The sequence below is a fragment of the Lissotriton vulgaris genome, chromosome 2_2 (assembly GCF_964263255.1).
Source record: "Lissotriton vulgaris chromosome 2_2, aLisVul1.2, whole genome shotgun sequence".
NCBI classification, from domain to species: Eukaryota; Metazoa; Chordata; class Amphibia; order Caudata; family Salamandridae; genus Lissotriton; species Lissotriton vulgaris.
The window spans coordinates 318,618,812-318,641,351 of record NC_141688.1 but is presented as its reverse complement, the minus strand read 5'-3'; the positions used below and the strand labels follow the sequence as shown (position 1 = coordinate 318,641,351).

General features: G+C 49.9%; 1 protein-coding gene across 8 annotated transcripts in view; it reads left to right on the top strand.

Moving 5' to 3' along the window:
• CKAP5 (cytoskeleton associated protein 5) overlaps positions 1-22,540 on the top strand; it is a 901,993-nt gene that overhangs the window by 375,567 nt on the left and 503,886 nt on the right. For all 8 annotated transcript variants that reach the window (XM_086959680.1, XM_086959676.1, XM_086959682.1 and 5 more), the window contains exons 23-25: positions 6,240-6,353; positions 9,983-10,111; positions 10,269-10,463. In XM_086959680.1, coding sequence (XP_086815806.1) covers positions 6,240-6,353; positions 9,983-10,111; positions 10,269-10,463 — 438 coding nt within the window. The remainder of the gene's footprint in view (positions 1-6,239; positions 6,354-9,982; positions 10,112-10,268; positions 10,464-22,540) is intronic.

Sequence of the window (22,540 nt, the reverse complement as noted above, 5' to 3'; positions counted from 1 at the left end):
CTACTGATCCATCATCAGGATTCTGAGTGAGCAGGTCTTGGAGAGGGTCACTCTCTTCCTCCTGTCCCTCATCTATGGCCATGAGCAAGCTCATGTCCTTCCTGTCGACATATGCTTTGAGCCTGTTCACATGAAGCACCCTGTGAGAGCTCCTGGGAGTTCCAAGGTCTACCAGGTAGGTGACCTCTCCCTTTTGCTCAAGGATTGTGTGGGGCCCAGACCATTTGTCTTTGAGTGCTGCTGGGGCCACTGGCTCCAACACCCACACCTTCTGTCCAGGCTGGTATACAGTCAGGACAGCCTTTTGGTCATGCCAGGCTTTTTGAAGTTCCTGGCTAGCCTCAAGATTTTTGGATGCCTTTTCCATGTACTCAGCCATCCTGGAGCGGAGACCAAGTACATAGTCCACTATGTTGGTTGCAGGCTTTTTGAGAGGTCTCTCCCATCCTTCCTTCACCAAACACAGAGGTCCTCTTACAGGATGTCCATACAAAAGTTCTAAAGGGCTGTAGCCAACCCCCTTCTGTGGGACTTCTCTATAAGCAAATAAAAGGCAGGGTATCAGGACATCCTATCTACGCCTGAGCTTTTCAGGTAGTCCATGAATCATCCCTTTTAGGGTCCTGTTGAACCTTTCAACAAGCCCATTGCATTGTGGATGATAGGGTGTAGTGAACTTGTAGTTGACACCACATTCCTTCCACATAGCAGTTAAGTAGCTTGACATGAAGTTTGCACCTCTGTCAGAGACAACCTTCTTAGCCTGCACAAAGCAGATCATTGTACAGACTGATGCCTCTGAGCTAGAGATAGAAGCAGTCCTATCCTAGACCAATGATGAAGGCCAAGACTAACCTGTTGCTTTTGTAAGCAGAAGGCTTCTCAGGGAGCAGCGTTGGAGTGCCATTTGGAGGGAGGCCTTTGCTGTTTGAATGAATGAATGAGGATTTATAGAGTGCGTAGTTACCCGGAAGCATCCCAGCTAAACCTAAACAAAAAGACCGGGGCGGGAACCAGAGAAACAAAAGCAGCAGATTAAGGAAATAAGTGGGTTTTTAAGAGTTTCCGAAAGCGCAGGTGGCAGGGTTCGGCCCGTAACTTCAGTGGAAGGGAGTTCCACAGTTTGGCTGTGTTAACCGAGAATCGCCTTCCTCCTGTGCGTGCCTTTTTCACTGTGGGCACGATGACCAAATGCTCGCCATCTGAGCGAAGTGATCTGTTGGCTTTGTAGGGTAATACTAGTTTCTTCAGTATGGGGGGGGCCCCTTGCCCTGCAGCAATTTGTGGGCGATACATAGGGATTTGAATTTGACCCTTTCTCGTATTGGGAGCCAGTGCAGCAGTTTAAGTGCGGGTTTGGCTGACATTCTGACTGAGGTGCCCGTGAGGAGCCGTGCTGCAGCATTCTGAATCTGCTGAAGCTTGTTGAATGTCGTCTCTGGTGCGCCGACGAGGATAGCTTTGCTGAAGTCCAGTCTGGACAAGATCAGGCCCTGGATAAGCAGATTCTTAGAGGGGTGTGGAAGAAGTGGCAGGACCTTCCGAGCCGATCGAAGGAGACCAAAGCATACTCCTGCCACTTTTTTAGCTTGGGTCCTGAATGAAAGGTCTTGTTCCATCCAGACCCCAAGGCTTTTGATCTTGTTTTAGGGGCAGGGGGATCCCCTAGACAGGTGGGTCAGAAGTTGGGGGGCAGGGAAGGCCCTTTATGCCCTAGTAGCATAATTTCTGTCTTGGATCCATTCAGCTTGAGGGAGGACTCGCACATCCAGGTGTAGATCTTTGTTAGGCAGGAGCGAATGGAGTCCGGACACTGGGCATGTTGGGATAAGGAGACGACAAGTTGGGTGTCGTTTGCGTAGCTCACGATTTTGATGCCAAATGGGGCGACCACCTCCTCCAGTGGGGCCATGTAAGAATTAAATAATGTGGGGCTTAGGGATGAGCCTTGTGGTACCCCACACTGAAGGGGCATTGCCGCCGATCGTGAGGTGCTGTCCCAGACCTGGAAGGTGCGATTGCTGAGAAAGGTCAGCCAGGCCAGGGCGGTCCCTACTACGCCCAGCTCTGACAGTTGCCGAATGAGGACTTGATGATTGACAGTGTCGAAAGCTGCACTTAGATCCAGGAGGATCACTGCCACTGATCCTCCCGAATCCAAGATGCATCGTGACTCCTCGACAACTGCCAAGAGGGCGGTGTCTGTCCCTTGTCCAGGACGAAAGCCAGTTTGCGAACTCCGGAGAAGGCCGTTGGACTCCAGGAAATGGTACAGTTTTTGATTGACCAATCTTTCCATGATTTTACTCAGGTCCCGGAAGGAGTGAGATTGGTCTATAGTTGGCCAGGTCTGCCGGGTCTAGGAGGGGCTTTTTAAGAAGAGCTTTGGTCCCTGAAGAAGCTGAGGCCATGCTTTTTTGATGCTCACGCCTAATTCAAACTGACCACAGACTTCTCAAATGGCTAATGCAGATGAAAGGTGAAAATCCTATAGTTTTGAGGTGGTCCATCTCCATAAAGGTAATGGACTTTGTAGTCGAACACAGACCTGCGACTGCCCATGCCAATGCAGATGGACTTTCCAGGTTCTTCCACGTAGACAATGAAGACTCTCTAGGAAAAGGTTAATCTCTTCCTTTCATTTGGGGGGTTGTGTAAGAAAGTACCTTTTTGCATGATTGCTCCCACTTATTGCTAATCTGCTCATTTACTTTGACTGAGTGTACCCTGAGCTCCTGCCAAGTGGCTACACAGGGCCGATGTTCGTAACCAAAAAAACTGCATTGAAAACCAAACCCGATTGGCACTCAGGCCACAGCTCAGCCCCTTGTAAATGTGTACCACGGGTACAAAGGTCACTGTGGCCAGGAAAGGCCTCTAAGGGTCACCCTTGGAGACCCTGTACCTTTGCACACACTGCCCTTGCAGACTGCTTGTTTTGGTGCAGGACAAAGTGAAGAGTCGACAAGGCACACATCCCTGTGTGCCATGCCTGCAACCCACTGCCCTGGCATAGTTTAGCCACTGCTCTGGCTGGGTGCATTAGAACAGTGGTGAGGGTACAGGTGCATGAGCCCTGTGCCCGTACAGTGTCTAGACCTATTCCTGGACATTGTAAGTGCAGTGCTGCCATTAAGAGTATATGGTGCTGGGGTTTGGCATTACAACTCCAACACCATCATGGCTTTTCTGAAAACTGAGAAGTTTGGTATCCAACTTCTCAGCACAATAAACCCACACTGATGCCAATGTGGGATTTAATGAACAAGCATTGGCATAGCCAATAAGTCTTGCTTTTGGGACCTTATAAGTATTTAGGTATGCAGCACAATATCCTTGGTGCAACAACATCAACTGTTGCATGGCTAAGCACTTATAAGGTCCCAAAGGCAAGACCTATTGGCTATGCCAATGCGTCTTTCTTTTTTGTTGCTGTTTTGTTTAATTTGCTAGATCTACAATAGCTGGACATGGTTTTTTTTAACAGTTCTTTGCATCAAATGAACTTTTTTCCATTGCTCTGAAAGTTGTTTCCATTCTGATTGTAGGAAGCAGGCATTCCCAAGGGTGTGGGGGCTGCCTAGCTGTGCAAATGAGAAAAAGCCTGGTGCAGGCGCAATTTACAAGTGTTGTGAGTGAGCCCCAGGCAGCATGACTCACTCACACAGGAGTTCATGCACTGCACCTGCATACTCAGAATGGTTTAAGGAAACTCGACCCACTCCCTCCCAGGCATCGAACACATATTTACCAAGAAACTCTGAGAAGAGCCTGCCTGCTGCACTGACAGCTGGTGGTGTGTGTGTGCGGCGAAAGCGTGCACTGACGGCTGGTAGTGTGTGTGCCCGGTGGAAGAGTGCACTGACGGCTGTTGGTGTGTGTGCCTGGTGGAAGCGTGTGCCTGGTTGAAGCGTGCACTTACAGCTGGTGGTGTGTGTGCCTGGTGGAAGCATGAACTGACGGCTGGTGGTGTGTGTACCTGGTGAAAGCGTGTACTGATGGTGTGGGTGCCTGGTGGAAGCGTGCACTGATGGCTGGTGGTGTGTGTCTGGTGGAAGCGTGCACTGACTGCTGGTGGTGTGTGTGCCTGGTGAAAGCGTGTACTGACGGCTGGTGGTGTGTGTGCTCGATGAAAGCATGCACCAATGGCTGATAGTGGGTGTGTGCCTGGTGGAAGCGTGCACTGACAGCTGGTGGTGTGTGTGCCTGTTGAAAGCGTGTACGGACGGCTGGTGTTGTGTGTTTGCTCAATGAAAGCATGCACCGATGGCTGATGGTGGGTGTGTGCCTGGTGGAAGCGAGCACTGACAGCTGGTGGTGTGTGTGGTGAAAGAGTGCACTGACGACTGATGGTGTGTGTGCCTGGTGAAAGCAGGAGCATCACAGTGATCGAAGACACAAATGAAACTGACACGGAGGAGGGGGAGAAGGGAGGGGTGAGTCTGAGCAGAGGATCATGATTCATAGCTAGAAGACTCAAATGAAGCTGACAAGAAGGGAGGGGGTGATGCAAGCAGAGGAGCCTAATTACAGCAATAAAAACATTCAGATTGTATCTGTGCACGAGCTCGTGAACTCAAGCTGTAGGTCAGCAAAAGCCTGTGTGGCACTTTTAAAAGCCACTTACTAAATGTCTCGAAGAGACAGTGATGCGCTGTCAGGCGAGACCTAAAAATGCACACACAAGATCTTAGAGCAGCCCCCTGAAAAACGACCAGCCTCTGGTGGGTTCGCTTACTGGTTCACGCCAGCCTCCAGCAAGAGACATGTTTCTGGACCCCTGGGTTGGGAGCCTTTGCTCTGAGCCCAGAAACCAAGCATTTTCTGGGAGATCGACACAACTCGCCCAGGCCAGGAAGAGCAATCTGTGGCAGGGGAGCTTCAAAGGTCTTGCAGCCTTTGTAATGCGACCCCCAGCCTCTCCAGCTATCTGGAGCAGCCCCCCTTCCTGTCTCCCCTACTTTTTGTTGGGAAGACAGGGAGGAAAACAGCCAGCCCAGGTACTGTGCCCACCTCTGCCAACACCACCACTCAGGTGGGGCAGGCGAGGTGAAGCCCACATCTTGCAGATGGCAGGCACTCCCCAATCAGGATTAGGAATTTTCCTCCCTCCCAGACATTGGGTGAGCACACCAAGCGTGTAGTGACCCTAAGGTCAGTACCCATTGGCTACTGACCTCAAGACCCCTAAAACGCCCCCTAAATACAGTATTTAGGGGGGAGCCCTGAAGCAATAAGTCAGACCAAGAAGAAAAGGAGGACCGATCGGCCGTGCCAAAGTGAAGAAGAGAATGACACCCACTTACTTGGGCCCAGCCCTACCTGTCAGCAATACAACAGGTCTTCTGGGTTGGCAGGAGCAAGGCTGTCAGGACTCTGAAGGGTCACGCGGAGGGGACCTCCGATCCTAGCTCGCCCCTCTCCAGGTGGTATGGCAGCAAAGCGGCTATAATTGTGGTTCCCAGATTGCAAACATCATGTAGGTCTGGAGGAGGTAGGTTAAGTTCTCAGTCTCCTGAGGTGTACTCCGGGCCACGCTCTAGGAGGACTGCAGACGTTGAGGGTTCTGGAAGGCAGGTATAGCGGGTGAAGAAGCAGGAGGGCCGTGGGGAAACTGACTGAGGTCAGTTAGAGCACTCTGCCTGTCAGTGGCAAACACATGTGCGTTTAGCGTGCTCCTGTCTGCGCTGATTATGGAGCTATGGATGACTGAGTACTAATCAGCCCCAAGTCCCTCTTCGTCACTTGTGGGACAGTGCCTTGGGGGGGGGGGGGGGCTATGGATAGCCTTGATGTAGGTCAGGCTGATTTCTGTGCTATACTTGTGTTGTGGCTAGTGCTCCTCTGTTGCAAGTAAGGGTCGGCGTGGCTGCCCCGTGGTCTTCTGCAAGGGATGGATGCTGGCTGCAGTGAACGCTCTCTGGAGCTTGGGCGAAGCTGTCAAGCTGGAGCAGAGGTTTTCCCAATCCTCAAGGCCAGCAATCACGCCTGACTATCGGAGGTTCAGAGTGGGATGGCGGCTGCAGCGTTCCTCATGGGTTCTCCACAAAGGGCAAGCGCGAGGGGAGAGGAAGAGGGTGCAGGTCCACTGCCACACTAGGAAAGCCCTGCCTCACTAGAAAAGCCACTGCCTCAGTGCCTGGCCCAATTCGTAGTGGAGCTCAGAAGCAATCTGCCATCTTCAGTCATGGCCAGACCACACCCCGGTCTCAACTTTGATGTCGGTCTTTATTTTTCAGGTTCTTCAGACGTTGAGTATCCTCCAGCAGCTTGCTACAGCCATTGGGCCGAATATCAAGCAACATGTGAAGAACTTGGGCATTCCTATTATCACCATCCTTGGTGACAGTAAGGTGAGTTACCTTGTACTTTCTATGTGTGGGATGCCTTCAAAGAGCTTGTATAGTTCTGTTCTTTCTGGACGAGTAGACCATAACATTGAGGGTGGAGAAGGTCATCTACAAAATTATTTTAGTTTTCTGTGTGGTCTATCATGGGCATTAGGTATGCAGCTTGTAGAATTGTGGTTAATTTGAGTTAGTGGTGTTGTAGAATGGGGCGAGAGGTGGTAGTTGGTGTTTGCTTGAAGAGGTTGGATGTAGCAGAATTGTAGAAAATCCAGTGTTCAGTGTTTAGGGAAACCAGTATTAGGAAGCTTCAGACAGTCGAAGTTTTGCTATTAGTGTCCAGGACCCACTTTGTGTGCCATTGTGGGTGGTTTGGCTCAAATTTGAGTGCCAGTTATGTGTTGCTTGTACCAGTCTTGGGTAATGCTGCAAAACAACTTGTAATGAACACAGGACTTATGGCCTGCATGACAAAGAAAACCCTATCTTCAGATGGATACTTCTAAGCACAGACTGTTCACCTTTAAATTACTCCTCAGGTGTGGGACTGGATCTGGAAGGTCTGACCTCAGTGCTCCCGTACACCTCTGGGTAAGGCTGTGCTGCTCTGAGCTTAGCAAGTCTGGTTAGTTCCTTTGTTTCAGAGCCTTCGATAATGGGTCTGACACTCCCTTTTCATTCTTTTGACAAGTTTTTCAAACTGAATTTCAGTGCGAAAGCGAAAAATGAACCCACCTAAAACTACAGCGATCAAACCATGCCTTGACTGTATTAAACAAATATTGGTGACAGACACCCTTGAGGTTTGCTTCTGCTGCTTAGTTTTGGGGCACAACTAAGTTGATTAAGGAATGTGTCCGAAAGCGATCCAAGACATGTGGCGAAGTTTACGTTGCCAGACATTGAAAGAAGACAGACCAGTCCGGCTCCAAGTCAAGGGTTTGTAAATGTTTCTGTAGTAAATCTTGTGACAGGTACTCTTTGCGCTCATCCGATAAGTCGATATCCACATCAAACTGGAAACACAAGAAGGCCAAGTGAGACTCTTCCCTTTTCTGCCACTGTCTAAGAGTAGTTGTGAGTTCTGAGCTTTCACCTTCAATCCCTAGTGAAACCGGATCTACCTTCTAGGAATTTAGGATGAGCAGGGGAGGTCAGGTGGTTGGTCCAAAGGTAAAGAAAATGCTCTCTGGATGTCTGCTACCTGGCGCCAAAGCTGTGCAACGCCATGCCACTATCAGTTCATCCGTTGCAATCGGAAGAGCTTTTTAGGAATTGAGAGAAAGGATCTCTTTTGATATGGTTAGCCTCTCACTTTTTGCCTGGACATTGATGTGGTTTCGACTGTACTACACATGGTCCCTGCCAACCAGGTCACATGTGCCAGTACTTCCTCCCGAAAAACTATTCCACAATCGGCTCTTCAGGTCCCCTGTAAGTCCCCAGTAAATGGTACATGGGTGTCAAGGGTTTTAGGACTTAAGATGGTCCCGTAGGGATCCCGCACCTAGGTCAGATCGCCCTTGCATCATTCATGGCCTGGTGCAGACAAAATGAAAGACATCGGCGCACTACCTGAGTGCCTTGCCAGCTAAGACTGCCTGATATAGGTTAGTCACCCCTCTAATAGGTCTTACTAGCCCTAAGGGAGGTTGGCTGTATCACAGGTGTGGGCATATCTGCAATATTGAGGTCTATTGCTTAATATTATACGTGCCAGGGAAGCCATAAAGTACATGGGCTGAAATCGTGAGTTCCAAGCACCATGATTGCTCCACTAAACAGAGACAGGAGTGTTTAGTACCAAACTACTCCTCACAATAAACCCACATCTGAAAGAGACTAGTTAGTGATAGATTCCTTACCATAGAATATCCCCATGCGCCATGCTGGATCCGGAAAGTTTTGCTAGCAGTACCCCTGTGCGTCAGTAGGTGGTGTCCTGTGGCTCCGCGTCCGTCGCTGGCGTATGCGCCGAGATGTTGTCACGGAGACTACATAGGCACCACCCATGCATGCTGACGTCGGTTCTTTTTCCGCGCCAGTAAGTGCAGATCCGGGTAGAGCACATACCTCAGTAATTTTTTTTACTATCTTTTTGAGACTTTTTTTGTCTTGTGTTGGATTTTTCTTGTGCGAGTAGGGATGCCTGGTTTTAAGTCCTGCGGGACCTGCCGTCGCAATATGTAGTTGGCGGACCCTCATAACGTCTGTCTCTACTGCCTGGAGCGTGACCATAACTCCCGGTCCTGTCTGGCAATGACTCCGAAGGGCTTGAGGGCGTGGCACCGAAAGTTGCTTGAAGTTTGGCACTAGTCCCTGCGCCGTTTGAGGTCCAGGGGTCGTTCCCGTGACCGCTCACTGAGTCGTTATCACCGCTCCTCTGGATCCAAGTGTTCACCCTCTGATTCGGGTAAGAGACTACACAAGAAGAAGTCAAAGAAGCGTTTTCGTTCTCCGATGTCAGTTTCCTCCTCCCCATTCTCCCCCACCCCCCAAATCAGTCCTCTGGTGCGGACGAGGGGGACAGGGGTTCGGAGCCTGGGAGTCCCACGGCCTGCCCACCTTACCCGGGTCTGTCGGTGACTACCGAATTCCTTGCTGCCATGACCGTCTGTTTAGGCCTCGGTCTCTCGTCGGTGCGCCTTCGGGCCCTGCAGTCCTGTGTAAGGATCCTGCTGGTCTGTCGACTCTGCCGGTGAATCCAGCCATGGCGCCGCCTGTCGCTCTGGCCCCGGTGCCACAGGTTACTGGGCCGCTGGCTCCGGCGCCAATAGGTCTTGTGCGGCTGGCCCCGGTACCGCCCTTGTCTGCGCTGCAGTGGATACCGCTGGTACCCCCTCTCCCCTGGTTCCCGGACGGTTTTGTCCCCGCTGTGATCCGAATTGGGACACGTCATTTTCAGGGGCCAAGCTGTTGGGTTTAGGACTATGTAGGAAAGTGCCCCTTATTACATGGTTTCCTCCTACTTTTTGGCTGATGCTCTTTTGACAGTGTGCCCTGGGTTCCTGCCAACCAGGTACCCAGTTTCTATGTTCTTTCTCTAACACTGTTCTTTCTCTCTTTCTCTTTCTTTTTTTTTTTTCTTTATTTCTTTCTCTTTTTCTCTTTCTCTTCTCTTTTATGTTTGAACAATCGAAATAAAGAAGATTTAGAATTGAATTGCTACTTGCCCTCAGCAACAGAATGCTCATCTTTTATTTATAAAGTTTTATATAGCGCGAACTTGATCCAGAAGGATATCAGAGCGCTTTACAATTTGAGGCAAAGGTAACCAATCAGAACATTAGTCTAACATGGGGAATCTAATGGGCATCATAGACTGACTTACAAGCACACACAGGCAAAGATTGACTTACAAGCGCATGCACACAGGCATAGACTGATTTGTTCATCATGTGATTTCTAGACAGACACAACCTTCAGGGAATACACTTAGGGTGTTATTGACAACATTGCAGTATGTCAGAGGTTCAAAACATGATTGGAACTTGAAGGACCAAAATCCGAAAGTAAATTCTTGGACCACGAAAAAACTTGTAGCATCAAAACCTGTCTGCTGCAAAAAAAGTAAATACAATTTTAAAAAAGTTTATTGAGTTCTTTAAATTCTGGTTTCTCACACTTTTCTTTAGAACAATGTGCGAGCTGCTGCCTTGGCTACGTTAAACTCATGGGTGGAACAGACCGGAATGAAAGAATGGTTGGAAGGGGAAGATATGTCAGAAGAGCTCAAGAGGGAAAACCCGTTCCTCAGACAGGAGGTACTAGGTCTTTATTTTTCCATTCAGAGGATCCATTTGCAATACATTGAATTAATGTGTTAACACTGACACTGATGAGACATTGGTTGTCTGTCTTAAACAGATTGTGCACATCTCCACTGTCCCAATCTTTTGTTTCTCCTGTTTTTATTTTCAGCTTCTCGGGTGGCTGGCTGAGAAGTTCCCTACTCTCCGAACGGTCCCTTCTGATGTCCTCTTATGTGTGCCTCATCTTTACTCCTGCTTGGAGGATCGGAATGGTGACGTGCGCAAGAAGGCTCAAGATGCTTTACCCACGTTTATGATGCATTTAGGATATGAAAAGATGGCCAAAGCTGCCGGCAAACTGAAGGTTTTACTTTATTATTTGACTAAAGATCAAACTGATATAAGATGTACTTTTGTGAAATATTCTGTATCTTAAGGGATATGTATTTGCTTATGAGTCTCAGGTGAATCTGATTTTTCTGCTTGATAATTCTCTCAGATTCCTCACCTTCTGAATCCTTTAGGTGCCAGAGGGGACGTGTGAAGGTTTCCATAGCTCCGGCACACCACTAGATGATATGCTTGGCGTCAGCCACAGGTTTATCACCACTGTGGCATTGATACTTTTTTTGTATTTTTTCTGTGCCCTTCAGCATTGATTTGGAGCTGCATTCCTTTAGCTTTCCTTTTAGCTCGAAATTTTAATTCCAAGAAATACAAATACTTTTGTTATTGAACAGGGAAGTTGTTACCAAAGATCAGATTTTAAGTAGTCTGTGTTGAAAATAAATGTTTCTCATGAACGCACATGACCTTTGACTGTAGCTTGTGGGGCCTAAAGCCAATTCAGTCATACACTATTGCATTCACAAGCTATCCAGGAGTGTGAGGCTAGTCTGTAGCTGACAAGTCTTGCAAGAAATGTTGCTCTTGTGACCTGTGTGAGAAGTGCCCTCTTCCTGCATGGTTGCTCCCACTTTTTGCTGAACTGCTGATGTGCTTTGACTGAGCGTATCCTGGGCTCCTGCTAATCTGGTACCCAGGGCCAATGTTTTTTCCCTGAAACTGCATTGAACTCAAAACCCAATTGGCATCTGTGGCCACAGGTCAGCCCCTGGTATATGGTACCACAGGTACCCAGGGCACTGCGACCAGAGAAGGCGTCTAAGGGCTGCAGCACTTATTGTGCCACCCTTAGGGGCCCTGTACCATTACACTCAACACTGCCTTTGCAGGCTGCGTGTTTTGGTGCAGAAGAAAGTGAGGTCGAAATGGCACACATCCCTGTGTGCCATGCCTACAACCCACTGCCCTAGCATCGATCAGTCACCCCACTAGCTGTGTGCACTATACCAGTGACAAGGGTACAGGTGCATGAGCCCTGTACCCCACAGTGCCTAGCGATATTTATAGACATTGTAAGTGCAGTGTTGCCATTAAGTGTATATGATACTGGGTGTCTGTCATTACGAACTCCACAGAATCATAATGGCTACACTGGGACCTGAGAAGTTTGGTATCAAACTTCTCAGCACAATAAACCCACACTGACGCCAGTGTGAGATTTAATGAAAAAATGCACAGAGGGCATCTTAGAGATGCCTTCTGAAAACGACCTACCTCTAGCGTCCAGGCTGAGTGGCTGCTTTTTACTGCCACCACCAGACATGTTTCTGGACCCCTGGGTTGAGAGCTTCTGCTCTCGGGGGCCTGAAACAATGCACAACCTGGGACAAGGGGCCAAGCCTCCTCCCCAGGATGGGCTGGGTCCACGAAGGGGAAGATTCAAAGGCTTGCCACCTTTGTGAGCTTCCCCAGACCACTTTCTGCTTTCAGCAACTGGTCCCCACTCGTTCTGACCCCCACTTTGGGCGGGAGAACCTGCAGGAAAAACTAGTGAGAAAGAAGTGTGCCCACCTCTGCCAACGCCACACCTCAGGTGTGCGTGGCGATGTGAAGCATAACTCATCTCCAGTATTGGTGTCTTTTTTTTTTTCCCCCACAGTACATAAAAAAGCTATATATCATAGCTACAAAATTCCATAAGAAGTATTGTAACATAGCAATCAATAGGAAGAAAGTTGTAACTTTATTAGCTCGTCCAAGTCATTAGATATAGTCCAAACTCTAGAACCCTCTCCCCAGAGGCTCAGACCCTCAGATTTTCTACTGCAGGTTGTATGAAGTGAGTCTCCCTGAGCTCTGCTCAATACTTCAAATTTCCTCTTCAGGAATTCTGCTTACATCTTCACTACATTGTCTACTACAAAGAGATCACTGTTCAGACACTGAGTCTTGTGGGAAATTGCGACTTCATTCTGAAGACCCACACAAAAATGGTATCTACTGCCTACATCCTGACCATCCGGTGAGAGATTGTAAAATATGCAGGACCTTTCCTCAAAAGACCTTAAGACACAGAGAAGGACATCTACTTCTGTGGCTACAGCAGCTCAAGAGGATGGATGACCCATTATCTGATGTTGAGGAATTCCTCTCTCTGTAGTAGGGGATCTCTGTGTATAGTCATAATCTAGTGAATAGTCCCGCCCATGTGCGTGGACCCCGGCAATCAGAAATAATCTCTTAAGTTGTCAAATCATGCAGAAACTGCAAAGACACTTAAGAGAGAATTTAAAGACAAATAATGCAGCCTATATCCACAGGCTACACTGTCCAGTACTTCAACTAGAAATTCCACCAAACACCACACACAACACAGTCTGCCCAGTTTCTACCATAGAGAAACTTGCCTCCACCAGTAAAAGACTCTGGAATCATAGAGAGGAAGGCATCGACAGACAAGCCCCATAGGCTGCCATTATGTGGCTTAAATAGGATACCGTGCCTTTAAGAGAACTTTCCAGAACTTTCTCCCAGTATCCCAGAATGCATAGCAGGTCCCTCTTACTTTCAGTTCTTTTTTCCGGCTCCTGCTAACAGGACCCTGGCATTGAGCTCTCCATTTGTTTCAAGGGTTTATTGGATTTTGGTCACTTTTTTGGATAAAAGTGTTTGAGTATATATGTTTCTTGGTGCTTCTCTTCTCTCCTGTGTGTTGGTTCAGGCTTTTAGGGCTCTAAAATGCCTGGTCTTTTAGACAAATGCCCAGCATGTGGAAGGAAGAAGGCCAAGAGTGATCCACACAACGTCTGCATCGTCTGTCTCCCTGACACACATGTCCCTGAAGACTGTGACATCTGCCAGCAACTTTCAGCAAGGACCCTGAGGGACAGGCTGAAAATTAGGCTTCAAGGCCTTGAAGAGAGACGACTGCAGGCTGCAGGTGGGTCTGGGCAGGCTGGGAAGGTTGCCTCTGCTGAGGCCTCTGGGGGGCTCCCCAGAGGCGGGAAGGCCAGCAAACGGTCCCGGACTCCGTCGGCGTCGATTGCATCGATGACGACGTCGAGAGGGATGACGACTGTGTGTTCCCCAGCTCCCCGGGGCTCCGGGTCGAGACGGCGTGAAGATTTGACGTCGAAGGGCCTGGATAGGCCTCCGTCAAGACCACCGTCGACCGCATCTTCATCGTCATCGTCTACGTCGGCGTCGACTTATCGACGCCGAAGACTGAGCGACAGGCATCGACGCTCGCCGTCGAGGCGACACCGCCGGTCGCCGTCGAAACGATGGTTGGCGTAGAGGGGCTCCTCGACGTCTAGGACCTCGAGAAGGAGGAATCGACGCTAGTCGTCTAGAATGGAACAGTCGACGTCGCGGAGTCGGCGTTCGGTGTTGAGAAAGAAGAGGTCGACGTTGCGGAGGCGGCGTTCGACGCCGGAGTCGCGGAGGCGACGTTTGACGCCGGAAAAGCGACGCTCAGCGTCGAAGAAATCGGCATCTAGGAGTCGCTCCAACTCTCCTAAACGGCGCAAGAGGAGTTCTGGCGCCAGAAGTCAGGCTGGATCTAGTGGAGGACGCAAGAGAAAGCTATCGCCTGCTGAAGGGGCTGGGTCACAGTTCCCTTTGCCGAAGGAGTCACCAGGCTCGGTGTACTCGGTGGTGTATACACCAACTCGGCCTAGGTCGCCCCCTCCCCCTGTACCTAAGGAGGACCCTCCCACCAACCCTCCACTTCCGCCAGGACGACCACTACCGCCGCTTCCACCGCATGGGCCTGCCCCTCGGTCGGTGATACCCCCGGTCCCTCCGCCGAGGTCGACATCATTGCCTCCTCTGCCGACACCTCCTAAGGGGACCCCTAGACCTAGACCTAGACCCCAGGAGGAACCGAGGAAGACGCCCCCACGGAAACCTGTGGAGCGTCCACGGGCCGCGAGATCACGCTCTCGCTCTAGGAAGGAGCGATCGCGCCAAAGGTCGTCCACGCGGTCGAGACACCGCCATAGGAGGCACAGATCTCGCTCTCGCACGAGGTCCTCAGGGACCAGGGACTACTCTCCGACCTTGACGGGCTCACCGGACACGAGGGTGTCGCCGATTGATGACCTGGTGGCGTTCCATGATGCTGCCAAATTGGGCATATCTTTGACTGTGCCCACGCCTAAGACCTCAGTCATTTTCGAGACACTGCACCAGAAACGCCTGTCTCGTCCGCTGCTGCCTCTGGTGCCGGGCCTGGAGGAACTGGCCATGGACCTTTTCCTCACCCCTGCGGTGACTAAGGCGGCCTCATCGAGATTGCTGAAAAAATACCGGGCTCCCGATTCGGACCCGGCGCTTCTAAGGGCGGAACCTCCTCCGGATTCTGTGATTGTGACGGGGGCCCGCAAACAACATGCTACCACCCCGTCATCCACGGTTCCCCCGGATAAGGAGTCTAGATGGATGGATTCAGCTGGAAGGAAAGTATGTGCAACATCGGCGACCTCTATGAAGGCTGCGAGTGCCACAGCTTTGTTGGGACGCTACGACCGCGCCCTCTGGGACTCCCTCCAGCAGTTTGCGGAACACTTGCCTCGCGGGAAGCGGGAAGACTTCCAGGAAGTGCTAAACGAAGGGATGCTGGTAGCGAATCAAATTATCAGCGCTGAAGCAGACTCATCCCTATTAGCGGCACATGTTTTTTGCCATGGGGTTAACCAGCGGCGTCACGCCTGGCTCCGCCTTACGTCCCTAAAACCGGACGCACAGCAAAGGGTAGCCAACCTTCCATTCTCTGGCGAGACCCTTTTTGGGAAACATGCGGTTGACGAAATGGCCCGCACGAAGGCGGAGGCCGAAACACTCACGGCTGTGAGACTGGAGAAGCCCAAGGAAGCGAAGAAATCGTACCGCCCATTCCAACGGCAGTTCGGTGGGCAGGGCAGAGGACGTGGCCAACCTTCGGGACACTTGCAGCAACATCAACAGTTCCGTAAGCCGTTCCAGAAACGCCAGAAGGGCAGAGGAGGCCAACAGTTGGCTCCAGCGACCAAAGGCCCGGCCGGGTCTAGGCCCTGAGCACTTACTTCCCCCGGATCTGTTACCCACTCCGGTAGGGGGAAGCATTCAATTTTTTCTGGCAGAGTGGAGAAAAATTACTCAGGACAAGTGGGTGCTGAATATTGTTTGCAATGGATACAGTCTTCGGTTCACCAGCCCGCCTCCAGCAATTCCGCCGGTCAGCTCGCAGTTCAGCTACGCGAGCTTCAGGCGGAGGCCGATATCCTGTTAAGGAAAAGGGCGATAGAAGACGTACTTTTGTCTCTGAGAGGAAGAGGAAGAGGAAGAGGTCTGTACTCCCGGTTCTTCCTGGTTCGCAAGAAGGACAAGAACGTGTTCAGGCCCATTCTGGACTTGCGACAGGCAAACAGATGGATTCGCAGGGAAAAGTTTTGCATGCTGTCGTTGCATCAGATTTATCCTCAGTTGCAACAGGGAGACTGGCTATGTGCTATAGACCTACAGGATGCTTACTTCCATGTGCCCATTGCACACAAACACAGGAAGTTCCTGCGGTTCCAAGTCGGCGCCAATCATTATCCATACACAGTACTCCCATTCGGACTAAAGTCTGCGCCGAGAACATTCTCGAAGTGCATGGCAGTGGTAGCAGCACACCTGCGGAAGAACAAGGTGTTTGTCTACCCGTACCTGGACGATTGGTTGATCAAGGCATCCTCCTCCTCGGAAGCGTGAGCACACTTCCAGAAGACGTGCGTTCTCTTGAACAAGCTGGGGTTGCACATCAACATGTCCAAGTCTTGTCCTGACTCCGGTCCAATGCATACAGTTCTTGGGAGCCTCCATCAATACGCTGTCAGCAAGCGTGTCTCCTTTGGAGGAGCGACGATTATTACTCCTTCGGAAGGCTCAGGCTCTTATGACCACTCCATCTACAACAGTGAGGACGGTGTCTTCTCTACTCGGGTCGATGGCCTCTTGTATCTTCCTGACGCCACACGCACGGCTGCACATGAGACCGCTGCAGGAGTGCTTGGAAGACCAGTGGGATCCGAGGAAAGGATCTTGGGATGACAAGATACGACTGTCTCTGCATGCTCTTCAGTCTCTGCAGTGGTGGTGTTCAGCGGAGAATCTCCTCAGAGGGGTTCCCTTCCACAAGGACATTTCCACGCAGACTGTCGTGACGGATGCTTCTCTCCAGGGGTGGGGAGCGCACTCCGTAAACCTACAGATTCAAGGAACGTGGTCCCCGATGGAGGCCACTTATCACATCAATTTCCTGGAACTCAGAGCTGTTCACTTAGCACTGAAGGCCTTTCTTCCGTCCTTTCAGACCAACTCTCTGCTTGTACAGACGGACAATACCACCACGATGTATTACCTTAACAAGCAGGGGGGCTCGAGATCACGCACTCTGTCGCAGGAGGCGCAGACGATCTGGCACTGGCTTCTGGCCAGAGGACTGACGAGAACGGCTACCCATCTGCCAGGTGTGCAGAATGTTCAGGCGGACGCACTGAGCAAACTGGTTCAGGAAAACCACGAATGGGTCATAAACGACGAAGTACTAGGAGAAGTCTTCGCAAGGTGGGGAACTCCAGACGTAGATCTGTTCGCCACCGCCGAAAACAGCAAATGCCGAGACTTCGCCTCCAGGTACTACCAGCAGGGGACGCTGGGGAATGCGTTATGGATCAACTGTTCGACCAGCTTTCTGGACGCTTTTCCACCCATTCCCCTGATTCCGGCGGTGCTCCTCAAGCTGGCCCGGTCCAGGGCTCTGATGATACTCATTGGCCCGGAATGGCCCATAAAGTGGTGGTTCACGGACCTGCTTCACCGGTCTCTCCTTCCTCACATTCGATTGCCGTGCAGGCCGGACCTTCTCACGAAGTTCGGGGGACAGATGTTACACCCCAACCTCTAGTCTTTGAGTTTGGCGGCATGGCTCCTGAGAAAGTGCAATATGGCAATCTGAATCTGCCCGAAGATTGCATGGTCATACTGAAGGAGTCTAAGCGACCTTCCACTCGGACTTCCTATGCTTACAAGTGGAAGAGGTTCTGTATCTGGTGCCAGTCTAAGAACCATGACCCGACGACGTGGAAGGAAGATGTCATCCTTCCTTACCTTCTACATTTGGCGCAGTCTGGACTTAATGTTCATTCCATTAAGGTTCATCTCGCTGCATTGACTGCCTACAGGAAATGTCCTTCACAGACTTCCTTCTTCCAGATCCCGGTGATCAAAGCTTTTCTGGAAGGCTTGAAGAAAGTATTCCCTCCTGTCAGGCTTCATTCGCCTTCATGGGAACTGAACGTGGTGCTGTCCAGGTTGATGAAGGAGCCTTTTGAACCTATTCATAAGGCTTCGTTGCAGCACCTGTCCTGGAAGGCGGCGTTCCTCGTGGCCATTACATCGGCCCGCAGGGTGAGTGAAATTCAGGCGTTGTGTTGCCAAGAACCTTATACTGTATTTCATGCTGCTAAGATTGTTATGCGTACTCACCCTAAATTTCTTCGTAAGGTTATTTCTGATTTTCATGTCAACCAGACCATAACTTTGCCTAAGTTTTTTCAGAATCCTTCATCTACAGCGGAAAGGTCTCTCCATTCCCTGGATGTTAGGAGGGTGTTGAAATTTTATCTGGATAAAACCAAAGATATTCGTAGGTCTGGCCAGTTGTTTATCACTTATGGATCAGTCAGGACGGGTCTTGCTACCTTTAAGCAGTCCATTTCTAGGTGGATTGTGTCCTGCATACAATTGTGTTACCAAAAAGCTAACGAGACCTTAGGAGGTAAGCCTAAGGCTCATTCCACCAGGGGCACAGCTGCCACGACAGCCTTGCTCCGTAACGTGCCGATTGCAGAAATCTGCAAGGCAGCCTCTTGGAAGTCGGTTCATACCTTTGCTAAGCATTACTGTCTGGACACTGATGCCAGGACAGACGCTCAGGTTGGACAGGCTTCGCTGCGGAATCTGTTCGCACAGTAGTGGTGTTAATTTTCTTCTCTCCACTGCCGCTTGGTGTGGGGATGGGCTTGCCATTCTATTCACTAGATTATGACTATACACAGAGATCCCCTACTACAGAAGGAGTAGTTTCTGTCCTGTAACTCCAGTTCTGTAGTAGGGCAATCTGTTATAGTCATAAGCGCCCGCCCTCCTCCCCGGTGGAGATAATTCTTCATGTAGGAATGCTACAGGTCTGGCGTGCTACGCCTTCAAAAAGAACTGAAAGAGGGACCTGCTATACATTCTGGGATACTGGGAGAAAGTTCTGGAAAGTTATCTTAAAGGCACAGTATCCTATTTAAGCCACATAATGGCAGCCTATGGGGCTTGTCTGTCCATGCCTTCCTCTCTGATTCCAGAGTCTTTTACTGGTGGAGGCAAGTTTCTCTATGGTAGAAACTGGGCAGACTGTGTTGTGTGTGGTGTTTGGTGGAATTTCTAGTTGAAGTACTGGACAGTGTAGCCTCTGGATATAGGCTGCATTATTTGTCTTTAAATTCTCTCTTAAGTGTCTTTGCAGTTTCTGCATGATTTGACAACTTAAGAGATTATTTTTGATTGCCGGGGTCCACGCACATGGGCGGGACTATTCTCTAGATTATGACTATAACGGAGATACCCCTACTACAGAACTGGAGTTACAGGACAGAAACTACTCCTTCAAGACTGTTGCCTCTAAGAAAAGGACTAGTGAGGCGGAGATGACCTCTCCTAAGGCTAAGGTGCTGAAGAAACACCACTCTTCTAAGCGTGATAACCAGCCTTCCTCATCAAAAGGGATTCCAGCTCTCCCTAAGGGTAAATCTCCACCTTCAAAGCCTCAGAGATCTAAGTCTCAGGCGTCAATCTCTGCCTGAGACTTTTACCACAGAAAACTGGCATCTCGTCGACTAGCTCGCCGTAGATTCCTCCGTCGACATAGTCCTCTGTCGTCACAACTACGACTACGGCTGCCACCTTATCTTCGCCTAAACCTGCTATTGTGATGTCGTCTGCGTCTTCTCCGTCAACGATTGTCTCAGTGACGGTGAGGCCTCAGTCAACAACTATCTCTCTTCGTCGACGACGAAAAAGAAGCATTCGTCGACGGAACCATCTAAGGATCAACCAGTTCCGTTGACGCTTGCCTTGCCGACAGCAATGAAGCCTTTACAAACAGAGGTACAGATATGCGTCTCGTCGACGGCTGCAGCTTAGTTTGCTATAATCTCTGGTTTTAACTCCAGGTTTGATGCCTCTAGTGCCTTTAAAGCCTTCAGCAGCCCTTTTTCCGCCCTCCGAACCAAAAAAGGTCTCTTTGCTTCAGCTTAGACAGTCTTCAATGGACCTTTTATTACCAATCCAAGCTTCTCCTAATCTTACCGTGCCACTTTTTGATTATGGAGCGGATGAGGAGGATTCAGAGGAAGGTGATAGGTTTCGGACTGCTAATAGTCCTTCAGTTTCTCAAGTGCCAGGATATGGATGATGACCAGGAATATGACTTAACCAGAGCCAAATACTCAATCGCAGTCTGAAAATCCGACGGCACAGATGCCTTTGTCTCATTTCTAATTTGCAGCATATGCTGGACTACTACCGCCATTTTCCTGCTTCAGAGTCAACTTCATTGATCCCTCAGACGCCTATTTCTCCACCTTCAGTCATTGGGCCGCCCCCTCCAGTTGCATCTACTTCTGACTACATAGAGGACACACATACCACTGATGAGGACAGAGAAGGGGAGTTAGATGATAGAGTCCTGCTTACTGAGTGGGACAATTACCAAATCCAGACTGTCGCATACCTCTCCAACTCCTGTTGACTCTCCACCTGTGTATATAGGTGGATTTCATGTCCTCGTGGGCAGAGCGGCCAAGCGATTCCATCTGCCTATGGTCTAAAAGGTCGATGATTGTTTTCTGTACGATTTCAAACATCAGCCGCAGAAACAAGTTCAGGCTATACCTATAATAGATTTCATATGGCAGAAGGGTTTGAAGGACATGGAGACCCCTTCCTCCATTCCTGCAGTCCTTCCACGCTTGGATAAAAAATACAAGGCACCAGACAATTCACCAGCCTGTTTAATTGGTCAACCGAAGCTGGACTCGTTATTTCTCAGGCGGGAGAACGTTGTGCCAGGAATCCATTGTCTCCTTTGTCGTCTACTCCTGATCGAGAGGGCAGACGCCTTGATTCCATTGGGAAGAAATTTTCCACCACGGCGGCATGTACTGTCAGGGCGGCTAATTCCCTTGCCATCCTAGGCTGCTATGACCGGCAAATGTGGTTGGACATTTTTCCTTTGATAGACATGTTGCCTGAAGAATCTAAAATCGAAGCTGTAAAGATTCTCCAGGAGGGTGAGCGGATCTCTGCCTAGATCATTGACACTGCAGTGGACGTCTCTTTCCTGGGTTTTCGCCAACTGGCAGGAGCAGCATTCCTTCGAAGGCAGGGCTGGTTAAGAGCTACTTCCTTTCGACAAGAAGTACAAACTAAAATTATCGATATGCCTTTTGATTGCGAGTTAATTTTTCGGCATATAGAAAACGCCCTTCAAGCAATTAAAGATTCCGACACCACACGGTCTCCTGGCACTTTAAAATTTAAGAAGCAGCCTTTTCGTGGTGCAAGGGTTTGTGCTTTCTACTATTCCTTTCGAGGAGGCGAACATCAGAACAGGCAATACCAATCTTATTAAGGACAACAGCGTTACTCTTATCAGCAACAGCAGTCTTACCGTCAGCCACCAGCTGCCTCTTATAAGCAGTACAATCTTCCTACAGAGGCAGAGCTTCAAAAAAGCAGTGACAGCCGCCACCTGCGGACCCATCAACCCAACCGAAGTTGGAGGGCGAATCTCCCATTTCTTCTCAAACTAGTCTATCTGAAAGACACATTAGTGATAGATTCCTTACTTTAGAATATCCCCAGGCGTCAGACTAGATCCGGAAAGTTTTTCGTCAGCAGTACCCCAGCCCGTCGGTAGGTGGCGTTGTGCGGCGCTGCGTTCATCGTTGGCGTAAGCGTGCAATGAAGTCATGGAGACTACTTATTTATTTATTTATGCATTTTTATATAGCGCGGACTTTACCCGAGGGCGTCAGAGCGCTTCACATTAGGAACAGAAATGAAACATAATGAGAAACATTACAAAAGAGCAGATTACAAAAGCATACGTTACGTTACATAAGGTAATAGTGACAATTGTGAGCAAACAAAAACATGAGGTAGTAAAAATTGTGAGCAACCAAAAATACATGAGGTAGTAAGGGTAATAGTGACAATCGTGAGCAAACAAAATACTTGAGGTAGTAAAAATTTTGAGCAACCAAAAATACATGAGGTAGTAAAGGTAATAGTGACAATTGTGAGCAAACAATTACTTAGGCGCCACCCATTCGCGCTGACGTCAGTTTTTTCTTTTTCCCCGCGAGCAACCGCAGATCCGTTTAGAGCACGTACCCTAGTCCCTTTTTGACTATCTTTTTGTGACTTTTGTCTCTACTACTTTGTCTTTGACTCCTGGTGCCACGTAGGGATGCCTGGCTTTAAACCCTGTGGGGCCTGCGGCCGAATGATGTCGGTGGCCGACCCACATGTTTTCTGTCTCTACTGCCTGGAGCGCAACCATGGCTCCCGGTCATGTTCAGACTGTCTGGCCATGGCCCTGAAAGCTTTGCGGGAGTGGTCCCGAAAGCTGCTGGAGGCCAGACAGTCGTCTCTGCGTCGTTCCAGGCCAGAGGTCACTTGAGTGACCGACCGTGGAGCCATCATTGCTCCTTGGGGTCAGTCTTCACCCTCTGAATCGGGTAAGAGACGTCACAAAAAGTCGAAGCGTATTCACTCTTGGAGCCTGGGAGTCCTGTGGCCTACCCACCCTATCTGGGTCCGTCGTTCCCGGCGCCGTTCCCGGTGCCGTTGGGGCAATTGTTTTCCCCTGTGCCTCCCCCACCACTGACACCTGGGCCATAGGCTGTGGACGAGGGGGATGACTGGAAGGCGTCTGAAGACCCTCTTGCACTGCAGTGCAAGTCTGAACATGAGTGGGCGGAGGACTCTTGAGGACGCAGGTTGCCTTGACCTCTC